Below are 12,945 nucleotides of genomic sequence, written 5' to 3'. Positions count from 1 at the left end.
AGATGTCATTTTTCTCTAAGTTAGTTAATAAATGTAATACCATCTCAATAAAAATATCAGCACACTTTTTAAAAATGGAGTTACGCCGGCTGACACTAAAGTTTATATATAAAAAAAAACATGTAATAATAGCCAGGAAAACACTGAAAAATTATGAGGGGACTAGCTCTCCCAGACATTAAAACATACTGTGTTGGGCTTCCCTGGTGGCGCAGTGGTTGAGAGTCTGCCTGCCGGTGCAGGGGACACGGGTTCGTGCCCCGGTCTGGGAGGATCCCACATGCCGCGGAGCGGCTGGACCCGTGAGCCATGGCCGCTGAACCTGCGCATACGGAGCCTGTGCTCCGCAACGGCAGAGGCCACAACAGTGAGAGGCCCGCATACCGCAAAAAAACCCAAAAACAAAAACATACTGTGTTTAAGGATTTCATCTCTCCCCAGTAGAAGCTAAACATTCCAGATAACCTCATTCTCACTTCCTGCAGTTAGGACATAGGCACCTGACAATCAGATCCACCTATCCTGGACTTTAAATCAGAAACTAGTGATGTAAAGAAGCCAGAAACACACAGTCCCTTCTGGTGAGGGTGGAACCCCTACCTAGAGTTCCAAAGGCAGCATGCAGTGATGTGGAAAATCAAGCTCCGCTTTATTATTAGTGGGGCGAATGCCTGAGACTCCAGCAAAGTTTTCTGATAAAGTAAAAGCTCCAACATGGCTCCCAAGGTCAAAGAGAGGTGAGGAAATGGGTCTGTCTCTCCCCTAAACTCAAACTAAAATCTTACCAACAGCAGCAAGTAAAAACACTGAAGCAAGTACTAGATGGCGGGTAGCCTTCTTATATGTAGAAGTGGGCCCAGGCCTCCTTACCAGCCCAAGACCCTGGAAAGGAAAAAAAGGACCACAGTTCAGCCTGACTTCATGAAGAACTACTCCACGCACTAGTAAATAGGGGCTATCCATCAGAGAAACTGACTAGTGTAGTCAGCAATTCTTCCTACTTCAGTGGGCTTAAAGGAGGAGCAAAGGGAAGTGAGGAAAGGAGCAGACACCTTGAGTTGGCTTTCCTAGTTTACGATAATTGTCAATGAATGGAAGTGCTTCACTCCAATCTGTGCTTTAAGCCAGCACATGAAGGCGGCATGGCAAAGGAACTCCCTAGCACATGGGTATTAATGAAGTAATGGAGGGGAGGGCAGAGGCAGACATTCAGTCTGCATGGGACTGACCTCCTGACCACTCTGCCTGAGAGGCTGAGAAAGCAGGAGAAAGATCAGGAGAGCAGGGTCAGAAGAGTCAGAATTCCAGAAAGGAAGCAGTGCTATGGTATCAAGACATAAAAATCAACCTAAGAACTAAATTTTGGCAACCAGAGGTCACTGGTGAGCCGAGCAAGAACAATCTTAATGGCGGCGAGGGTAGCGGCCAGGTTTTAGCGTGTCGGCTCTCAGCCTCGGCTGCACGTTGGCTGCAAGTCTTTGCTTTAAAAAGACGGTCCCACTACCCCATTCTCGTGTAATTGGCTTGTGGTTCAGTCAAGGGAATTAGGGTTTTTAAAAATCTCCCCAGATGATCCTAGTGTGCAGCCAGGGTTAAAAACTACTGCTTCAGTGAACTGAGAATTAATAGACAAAGTACAGGAAAGAGCAGTATTTAGTGCTAGTCAAGGGGTTCAAAGGGTTGAGGAAAGGCATTTTTGTTTGAAGAGGGAGTCTTTGAATGTGTTTAAATGCAAAGCCATATGTGTCAGGAGTGAGAAGCTGTATTGAGCAAGGCATCTGATCAAGGGAGAGGACCTTGAGTGTAAGAGAAAGGATTTGTTAGGGGGAGGACAGGAATTTCCAAGACAAAAAGGTAAGGGTGTATGTGAAGGTGTGTAAGCGGAGTTTCCCCATTTAATGCTCTATTATCTGTTAGGGGAGAGGTGAGATTAGCTGCTGGGGTTGAGAGGTGGGAATGAAAGGGTTTAAAACGGCCAGTTTGCAATAGCTGCTGACAACAGGTGGGAGGTTGAGTGAGATAAATATTTAGAGCAATTCAAATTGTCACCATGATTTTGGGGTAGCAGATTTTCATGGAGAAATACATGGCCCACTAGAGCAAGGTGTAGAATCTATATGTAGTGAAACGGGTTGATTTAAGTCAGTCACCAAGGCTACTTACAAGTTCTCTGATATTTTCTTTCCTTTTTCAGTTAAACATTTGAATGAGGGATCTGCAAGGGTCAGAACTCACTTCCAGTGAAAGAAAACATTATTTTCATAATTTACATCTTAAAATTTTTTATATTCCCACACCTTGATAATATCTAGTAACACTAACATTTTTGGCCAGAGGAACTTTTAAATGGTTTTCAAGACGGAAAGGAAAAATTATGTGGTGCTTTAAAAGACTACAAAAATTGAAAGGAGAGCTAAACAGTCTGTACATGTGTATTAATCATGTTTTATATTTCCAATATATTACGATGTTTTGACATCTTAAAAAAACTTTCTGGATGAGAAAAGATCACCCCTCTCAGGGCTGGCCAGTTCTTAAGAGACTGCAAAGGACTCAGCCTGCAGCATGCTTTTGATGTGCAAACTAACCACGTCTGATGGAGCCACACCTCCTCCATCTGGCCTGCACACCCCAGGACACAATCATCCCAGGGCCAGGCACCAGGCAACTGGAGCCCACACTGTAGCCCTAAGGCCCTGGAATTATTCACTAGCCATGCCTAAACTGTTCTCCCTGCCCTGCTTTGCCTTTCCCAAGAAAATCCTGATCATGGCTCTGGCCTAAACCTATCACTTGTTCCCGTCTTCTGCCTCCTGACCCAAACTTGGTATTGGTCCTGTGGCCCTGCATGGCAAACTGTGCCTCTTGTTTCTAGGGGAACTGTAACATTAGACTTTTCTTTCAATGGCACTGACCTTTCCACGTCATCAGTCAACTTTATAAATAAAAATCCAGGCACAAAACATGAGCATCTGAGGAAATGATACTAGAGAACTCGTCCGTAGCCACACATATTCCCAGAAAGAGAAATTTGGTTCATAGGCTTTTGTAATAAAGTAGGTCCTAGGCCAATACACACAAATAAAATCTAAAGAAAAAATGACCATACCACCACTTCAAAGCTTTAAGATTAGAGTACTGTCTTCTGAAACACTGAATCGTAAGTCAGACGATGAAAAAATATAACATGTTGTTACTACTGGTTCCCAACCCCTGCGGAATCACTAGCTGAAAATGTAAAACAAAGACAGTAAGGTGTGATTAAGTGGGATCACTGAAAATTGATTTTAACATGCTCTGAAGTACTGAGATTAATTCCCAGCAAAAGATTACCAATAATTCAACAGGTATTTATTACACAACAGCTATGTACTCAGGGTGTTTTTTTCTTCCAATTATTTTTTTCATTTTTGTGAGCCATACTTTAAAGACTTCATCATTATGAAAGTATATGACATTTTCCCATGAAACTAAGATGTAATGAATAGGTATCGTAAAATCATGGGTGGCAGTATCTTACACAAATGTTTTACTGTCGGTTGTGAAAATCAATGATCACTCACAGACTAAAAATCCATTGTTATATTTTAATCCACTTTTAAAAGGTTGTTTCTATCCATCTAAAAATGGCCTCAATGGCATTTTTCTCCACATCATCCTTTCTCAGTATTTCCAGGAGATCTTTCAGGAACTTGAGGGAAAAAGTATGGGAAATCAAGACATTTAACAGTTTCTGCAAAGAACCATACACAAAACATCTCCATACTTATGGAGGAAAGTATAAGAGCACCTCAGAGCTTGGGGCGGGGGGACACCAGTATATTAAAACACTTCTTTTTAACTGTGGCAAAGCCTGCAGTTCTTAAACATCAAGTCCCCTGGAGCGCTGGTAAAAGACTGCTGGGCCTCACCCTCAGAGTTTCTGATTCAGCAGATCTGAAGCGGGGAAGAATGTATGGATGCTGTTGATCTCGGGGCCCTAGCAGCCCTGCTCTAAGCATCTCCTTCTCTTCCCCTTGCCTTCCCAGTCTGAACCTTGCCAAGATTCCTTTTCTTGGTGAACATCTTCAGGATCTGCCCCATTCTTCAATACTGTGCTTGGAAATTTTTTTTTTCCCCACATTTGACAATTTTACCAAGTGCAGTGCAGGGCAGTGGCAGAAAAATTTCTTCTTTTGGCCATAAGTTTGTTTTGCTGGGCTTGTTAAAAACCTTCTAATCCACACTCTTCGGCAAGATCACTCAATTTCCTTTGTTTCTTTTCCACGTTGCTATTTCCAGGCATTTGATGTTCATCTGTTTCGTGATCTTGATGTTCATCTGTTTCGTGATCTTAATGAAAGCATGTCTGGGCCACTTGCGTTTAGTGCTAATAGCAGAACCCACCAATTTCCTCACCTTTTTTCCTCTGTGCCAGTTTTCTCATGGGGTAGGAACCCAACCTGATTGCTGTCACGATCAGTAACTACACTAACTGTCACACCTGGAGAGGGAGGTAAGGAAATACTGACAAGTAAAATGGGCAGCTGAAACATGAGCAAAGGAAGCAGCTGACAGCAGGAGCAAACCGCTTCTGCCACCCCTCCCACCATCCCATGAACCATGATACAGCCTATATAAGCTATGCCCCCAACTAGACTGTATCCACTGCTGCTAGAGAAAGCCACTCTGTTCTCATCCCAGCTCAGGTAAGGTTCACCAAATATACAGAATGCTGAATACGGCTAATGCTGTATTTTTACACAGCCTAATCCCCAGGCAATAAAAAAGCTTGTGGCTCAGAATCATGGTAGTGAAGCCAAAATAAAGCAAAGGCTTGAAATGAATCAGGCATCACCAGGAGCCTTTTCCTGGAGCCGAAGTGGAGAACCCATCACACCAGCAATGACAATGCCACCTAGCTCCTTCCTCACGTGACACTCTGAGACTCGTTCACCTCTAAATGACTTACTGCTATGATAACTTTGCTCCTGTACTTTTAGCATCAGAACTTGCTATGCTGTGATCTAGACTGCATTTCTGGTTCCAAAGTACAGAGATATGTCAGATTCACCTATTAGGGATTCTGAAGTAGTTTAAATTACCTCTCCTAGGTATTGAGCTTTACTTATTAGCAAAGGATGCCATAAGCATCACAGATTAAGAAGCTTTATTTCAGCTTTTGGTCATTTTGTTGCCAAAATGGCCTTATTTGCAGCCTGTTTCTATAGCCCAGCAAAACTTTGTCATCTGAACTTTCCAACTGCATTTGATTTCTAAAGAATTCAAGGCTAAATGAGGCCTATTTATCGAGAACACACCACTCAATAAAGATCATACTCTGCCCCTCCAAACTTGGCACCATGTAAACAGCTACTAATTTCCTCTTCTGAACAGTTCTTACCAAAAAGCAACACAAGTTTTGATGCAAATGAAGTTATTCCCTTTAAAATACTGCACCTGAAAAATAATCTCAAATTCCCTTAAACCCGTAAGCAAAACTATCCTTTATGAATGATGCTCATGCAAGTACATAATGTTTTCGCCCACTGTGAAAAATACCCAAGATTAGGGTTTAGACAGGCAGACTGGACAGCAAGCTGGGATAAATCAGAATTCTGAAATTAGGAAGAACTGTGGAGCTCTGCTTCGGTTATTACTTTTGAGCAGATCAAACACAAGTGAGCTCAATGATTATCCTCAAAAGAAGTCAAGCTACAATTTTTTTTCAACAGATTTCAAAACCCGATTTTGAAATTATACCTTTTGTTGAAAGGTAACAGATTTTTCTTAATTTATGACATTATACACTTTGCCATATAAAAAGGAAATTTAAAATTTAAGATTCAAAATACACTTGATTCTAAGAGTATTCCTCTGGAATGGACTCATAAAAAACAAGCAGAATAAGTTGGTGAATAATTCTGTAAGCATGCTCGTGCAGCAGCTTAAAATAAGGAGCACAATTTACAACCCTGTATTGGAAAAATATTTGTGTGCTTAATGGCTATTCTCTTAGACAATGAATTTTCTCTCCTACTTATTACAGATATGGCATTTGGGGTTGCTCCCCGTTGAAAGTATTCAAAATATGTAGGAAAGCTTGATCAAGAAAGATGATAAACATTCTGTTTATCTGGCATACTGTTTCAAAAATACGAGTCTCAGAGTGACTCAGGTCTATCAATGACAATCAAACGATTATAACCCAGGGCCAAGAAAGTCTGTAAGTCTGGGACTTTAAGTCTGGGATTTTAGTCTTGACTTGATGATGAGATTTGGGGCAAGTCACTAAGACTGTTCTTGGCTCTATAAAATGGTAGTAATCACCTACCTTTACATCATAGATGTTTGTTTAAAAGGTAAATAAAGTTGTACATACAAGTGATTTTTAATCACAGGTAGAAAGGAGAATTATTAGGCTACATGTCATGAAGAAAAAGATGCTACCCGAACTACAGAGGTCTTAACAGGCCATGATCACAGGACTGATCTCTGAATGAGCCATGGAGCTTAGTGCAAAGAAAATAAAATTATTATGTTCATGAATTTCTCCCTTAAATCCAACAAATTATGTTAGAAATGTGTGCCTCGGGACACTATGGGGACTAAGTAAGAATGCACATATTACAACAAAAAGATACCTTCATCACTACAACAACTGAGTATAACCACTTTATATTCAACAGACATCATGTTTTCTATTCTGCTATGGGTGCAGCCTTAGGAAGGGAAGTACACTCGCTACTGCACAAGAATCTGGGCGGCTCCCAGGGATGCTGGGCTGGCTTTAGCACTACTCCTCATGCCGTAATCTCCACCCGCCCCTCCCTCCACCATATTCCTTGTTGTGGACAACTGCCATGTTCTCAGTCTTACATGAAGTACTATGTAAACTTAGCTTCCAGTCCCCCTTTCCCAGCAGATTCACACCCACACCACTGACAAGGACATTCTGGAGCTACCACTGATAAGGACAACAATTTTTAAAGGAATACGACAGAGCGGCCCACCATTAAATTCTGTGTGAGAAAGAAGGACAACTGCGCTTCAGGGAAAGACAGGAGGCTCTGTCCTACCAGGTGCAGGGGTGGGAGTTCCTCTAGAATGTCACAAGAGCAACGGACACTTGAGAATGGCTTCTGTGTATCTCAAAGTAAAAGCATTCAATTTGTACAAAAAAGGGCCCTTCTGCCAACCAGGTCCCTTAACGACAGACAATCTTGATAATACTTTTTTAGAAAGGGTGGCTCTTCTTCAGAAGCTCTAGGCAGTCACTTATTCCTCATTTTGACAAAGGAGCATCCAACTTGAAGCATGGCTGTATATATAACTCTTCATGCAGCTGAGCCATCATAAACATACCAAATATAAAGGCATGTCAAAAAGACATTCTTCCTCCCCAAAGTATGGCCTCAAAAAGCCATTATTATAATAGAGTATGAATTTCTGCTACAGGTTACTGACCTATAATACTAACAATAAAAGTCTTGTTTAGTACATAAAGGCTTACACCGCAACATGAAGTATTAAGACACAATCCACTGTTTTAAATTTGCTGTACACCTAAAGCACCTTCTTCATGACACCAATCTGTATGTGTATATATATATAGGTCCTCTTTCAGTAGAACACAGACTGTGGAGATGAGGCAAAGTACAATGCAGCTGCTGGCGATTCCAACAGGACATCTAGAAAAATGGAGTAAGTTTCCAAGGCCCATGCTGCTGGTAGTCTCTTCTGAGGCTCCAAATTGAGTACCTGGTGGATTTATCTTATTGGCACTCTGCTTGAATCAAGACCAGGCTCAAAGGCAAGCCTTATCTCCTGCAAACAATTCCACACACAGATCTTAAATCTGTGTTTAACTTTGTCTGGAACTGGCTGCAAATTTGAAACTTCCTCAAATGGTATTAAAAGCTCTACACAAAAAATATGCAAAAGCAGTTACTAGTTCTTCAAGAAAAAAGACATACCTGCAAAACAGCAACAGCTCTGTAAACAGAGCTGTAGGTAACTGTTGGGACAGCAATAGCAATGTAACAAATACAGCATAGGAGGACCTTTTTTAAAAAAATTGCTGTCCTAATATTTTACAATTAAAAAAAAAAAGATTTTCACAAGATGATTTTCTAAGAGAAAGAGTCCACTTCTTTGAAGAGGAGTCAGTCCTGGTGGCGAAAGGACTGGGAATGTCAATTAATATATGCAAGACAATATAATACGAAGTCTAATATTTGTTTCAACAACATCTAGTCAGCTCTTGGTGGGTGAAATTCTGCTGTCTAGCTGTATCCAGGGCTCTTTTCTTGTGGCATTTTAAAAAATGTAGCTGCAGTTGAGTCAGTGTTTTTCTCTACAGCAGAGGTCTTGACCAACCACTCAGAGTTCGGAGATTTGGGGGCCTGTGATGCTGGTATGGTTGGCTCCACTGCATCCATGTGAACTGGTAAGGGTGTTCCAATAAAAGTAAGGAGGAAAAAAGTCAAAAGGAGACAAATTAGAATGAGAGAGATGTCAACACAAAACTTTCTTAATCCTTATACTTCATGTCCTATTAAACCAAGTGGCCACATAAAGTTTCTTTTTTTTTTAAACCAAAAAATAAAGGCAAGATTTAAGTAAGATAAGTACTGTATTTCTCCACCTCAGAAAATGGGTTTAACTGAACAAATGAATAAATTCAGTCGTACAAATTCATAATGTAGTAATAATCACTTATTAAGCCAGGCACTGTACTGTGTAAACAATGTATACTTATAATCTTATTTCTTAATGCAAACTCTTACAAGTAGGTATCGTCATCTCCATTTCCTGGATCAGAAAACTGAGGCATAGAGAAAGCGGGTAATTTGTTCAGGGACACAACCGGGCTGGTTAAGTAGCAAGACTCAGACTCATATACTGGACTCCAAGCCCTCTGCTCTTTCTATAACATACTATGCCTCCAATATGACGGTGTCACCAATAAATACTGAATAATAAGGCAAATGGTAGAAAAATCACACAACCAAGCCCATGGTTTTTCAACAAGCACATTAAGACATTCTGGACAGGATAATCATTGCTTGTGCAGGGCTGTCCTATTTTTTTAGGACACTTACCATTCTGGACCCTGTCCCTGAATGCCAAAAGCATTCCAGCCATTGTGACAACCAAACACTGTCCTCACATTTCCAAATGCCCCCTGAGCAGAGCAGTACAAACCACCATCATACCCCCTCTGTTGAAAACAAATATAGACACTAAAATAGAGCAAAATCTTAAAAAGTTTCACTTTTATCCTGTCACAATAATTCCATTCCCAGGAATATAAGCTAGAAAAGTAATTTTCAAATTATGTGTCACAAAATCAATGTACTGGGTCATGACCAATACTTTCTTTTTCTTCATGAAAAAGATTAGATTATATCAGAGTGCACCCAAGGGTTTATTTCAGATTTACAGGTATACCCAACATTCAAACATAAATTTCAGAAAGAAAAAAAAAAAACCTTGAAAGCTATTAACTCCATGGCACATACACAAGAGTTTTTAGAGGGTAGTGGCTTTCAAACATTTTGGAACCTCAACCATAGCAGCAAGAAATACATCTGACATCACCACCCAAATCTCTCTCTCTCTCTCTATTTCTCTCACACACATGCTCATCCACTCCTATTTAAGTGAAAATAATACCATAAAACTATACCTACCATTACTAGATGGTCATCAACCATGGTGAAAAACTATCCTAGATTCTTGGCCTGTTACCTTTTTGAGGAGTCCTATCCAAAGAAGAGGAATTACACTATGGAAATTGTGCCATCTGCTTCTCTGGATACATTTCCTTCAGAAAATGAGAACTTTCTATGTGATCTCATGGACACAGCAGTTACAAAGAAACCTTGCTCCTTAGAAATTGCAAGGGCCCCTTCTCCAAGAACTGGGTCTTGGTGCTCCAGCCGGGTGTCAGACCTGAGCCTCTGAGGTGGGAGAGCTGAGTTCAGGACACTGGTCCACCAGAGACCTCCTGGCCCCTTGTAATATCAATCGGCGAGAGTTCTCCCAGAGATGTCCATCTCAACTCTAAGACTCAGCTCCACTCAACGACCAGCAAGCTGCAGTGCTGGATACCCCATGCCAAACAACTAGCAAGACGGGAACACAACCCCACCCATTAGCAGAGAGGCTGCCTAAAATCATAATAAGGTCACAAACACCCCCAAAACACACCACCGGACAGTCCTGCCCACCAGAAAGACAAGATCCAGCCTCATCCATCAGAACACAGGTACCAGTCCCCTCCAACAGGAAGCCTACACATTCCACGGAACCAACGTTACCCACTGGGGGCAGACACCAAAAACAATGGGAAATACGAACCTGCAGCCTGTGAAGAGGAGACCCCAAACACAGTAAGTTAAGCAAAATGAGAAGACAGAGGGCTTCCCTGGTGGCGCAGTAGTTGAGAGTCTGCCTGCCGATGCAGGGGACACGGGTTCGTGCCCCGGTCTGGGAGGATCCCACATGCCGCAGAGCGGCTGGGCCCATGAGCCGTGGCCGCTGAGCCTGCGCGTCTGGAGCCTGTGCTCCGCAACGGGAGAGGCCACAGCGGTGGGAGGCCCGCGTACCGCAAAAAAAAAAAAAAAAAAGGGAAGACAGAGAAATACACAGCAGATGAAGGAGCAAGGTAAAAACCCACCAGACCAAACAAATGAAGAGGAAATAGGCAGTCTACCTCAAAAAGAATTCAGAGTAATGACAGTAAAGATGATCGAAAATCTTGTAAATAGAATGGAGAAAAGAAATGTTTAAACAAGGACCTAGAAGAACTAAAGAGCAAACAAACAATGATGAACAACACAATAAATGAAATTAAAAGTTCTCTAGAAGGAATCAATAGCAGAATAACTGAGGCCAAAGAACGGATAAGTGACCTGGAAGATAAAACAGTGGAAATAACTACCGCAGAAGAGAATAAAGAAAAAAAGAATGAAAATAATTGAGGACTGTCTCAGAGACCTCTGGGACAACATTAAATGCACCAACATTTGAATTATAGGGGGTCCCAGAAGAAGAGAAAAAGAAAGGGACTGAGAAAATACTTGAAAAGATTATAGTTCAAAACTTCCCTAATATGGGAAAGGAAATAGTCAATCAAGTCCAGGAAGTGCAGAGAGTCCCATAAAGGATAAATCCAAGGAGAAACATGCCAAGACACATATAAATCAAACTATGAAAAATTAAATACAAAGAAAAAATATTAAAAGCAGCAAGGGAAAAGCAACAAATAACATATAAGGGAATCCCCATAAGGTTAACAGCTGATCGTTCAGCAGAAACTGGGTGAGGCAGAAGGGTGTGGCAGGACATATTTAGAGGATGAAAGGGAAAAACCTACAACCAAGATTACTCTACCCAGAAAGGATCTCATTCAGATTCGATGGAGAAATTAAAACCTTTACAGACACACAAAAGCTAAGAGAATTCAGCACCACCAAACCAGCTTTACAGCAAATGCTAAAGGAACTTCTCTAGGCAGGAAACACAAGAGAATGGAAAGACCTACAATAACGAACACAAAACAATTCAGAAAATGGTAACAGGAGCATACATATCGATAATTACCTTAAATGTAAATGGATTAATGTTCCAACTAAAAGACAAAAACTTGCTGAATGGACACAAAAACAAGACCCATATACGCTGTCTAAAAGAAACCCACTTCAGACCTAGGCACACATACAGACTGAAAATGAGAGGATGGAAAAAGATATTCCATGCAAATGGAAATCAAAAGAAAGCCGGAGTAGCAATTCTCATATCAGACAAAATAGAGTTTAAAATAAAGACTATTACAAGAGACAAAGAAGAACAGTACATAATGATCAAGGAATCAATCCAAGAAGAAGATATAACAATTGTAAATATTTATGCACCCAACATAGGAGCACCTCAATACATAAGGCAAATGCTAACAGCCATAAAAGGGGAAAGCAACAGTAACACAATCACAGGAGGGGACTTTTAACACTCCACTTTCACCAATGGGCAGATCATCCAAAATGAAAATAAATAATTAAACACAAGCTTTAAATGACACATTAAACAAGATGGACTTAATTGATATTTATAGGACATTCCATCCAAAAACAGAATACACTTTCTTCTCAAGTGCTCATGGAACATTCTCCAGGATAGATCATATCTTGGGTCACAAATCAAGCCTTGGTAAATTTAAGAAAATTGAAATCATATCAAGTATCTTTTCTGACCACGATGCTATGAGACTAGATATCAATTACAGGAAAAAAAACTGTAAAAAATGCAAACACAAGGAGGCTAAACAATACGCTACTAAATAACCAAGAGATCACTGAAGAAATCAAAGAGGAAATCAAAAAACTTAGAAACAAATGACAATGAAAACACGACAACCCAAAACCTATGGGATGCAGCAAAAGCAGTTCTAAGAGGGAAGTTTATAGCAATACAATCCTACCTCAAGAAACATCTCAAATAAACAACCTAACCTTACACCTAAAGCAATTAGAGAAAGAAGAACAAAAAAATCCCAAAGTTAGCAGAAGGAAAGAAATCATAAAAATCAGATCAGAAATAAATGAAAAAGAAGTGAAGGAAACAATAGCAAAGATCAATAAAACTAAAAGCTGGTTCTTTGAGAAGATAAAATTGATAAACCATTAGCCAGATTCATCAAGAAAAAAAGGGAAAAGAGTCAAATCAACAGAATTAGAAATGAAAAAGGATAAGTGACAGCTGACACTGCAGAAATACAAAAGATCATGAGAGATTACTACAAGCAACTCTATGCCAACAAAATGGACAACCTGGAAGAAATGGACAAACTCTTAGAAATGCACAACCTGCCAAGACTGAACCAGGAATAGAAAATATAAACAGACCAATCACAAGCACTGAAATTGAAACTGTGATTAAAAATCTTCCAACAAAAAAAATCCC

The 12,945-nt window shown here is 40.5% G+C and overlaps 1 protein-coding gene across 1 annotated transcript in view; it reads right to left on the bottom strand.

Annotated features, from left to right (window-relative positions):
- Nucleotides 1-9,166: 9,166 nt before the first annotated feature.
- The window catches only part of GPATCH2L (G-patch domain containing 2 like), a 56,898-nt gene continuing 53,119 nt past the window's right edge, over nucleotides 9,167-12,945 (bottom strand). Inside the window, exon 10 of the mRNA XM_082618547.1 lies at nucleotides 9,167-9,202. Coding sequence (XP_082474673.1) covers nucleotides 9,192-9,202 — 11 coding nt within the window. The 3' untranslated portion in view covers nucleotides 9,167-9,191. The remainder of the gene's footprint in view (nucleotides 9,203-12,945) is intronic.

This window comes from Mesoplodon mirus (genome assembly GCF_964341445.2).
Source record: "Mesoplodon mirus genome assembly, chromosome: 4".
In the NCBI taxonomy this organism is placed as follows: Eukaryota; Metazoa; Chordata; class Mammalia; order Artiodactyla; family Ziphiidae; genus Mesoplodon; species Mesoplodon mirus.
The sequence above is the reverse complement of the archived record's forward strand: the minus strand, read 5'-3'. Positions and strand labels throughout refer to the sequence as shown.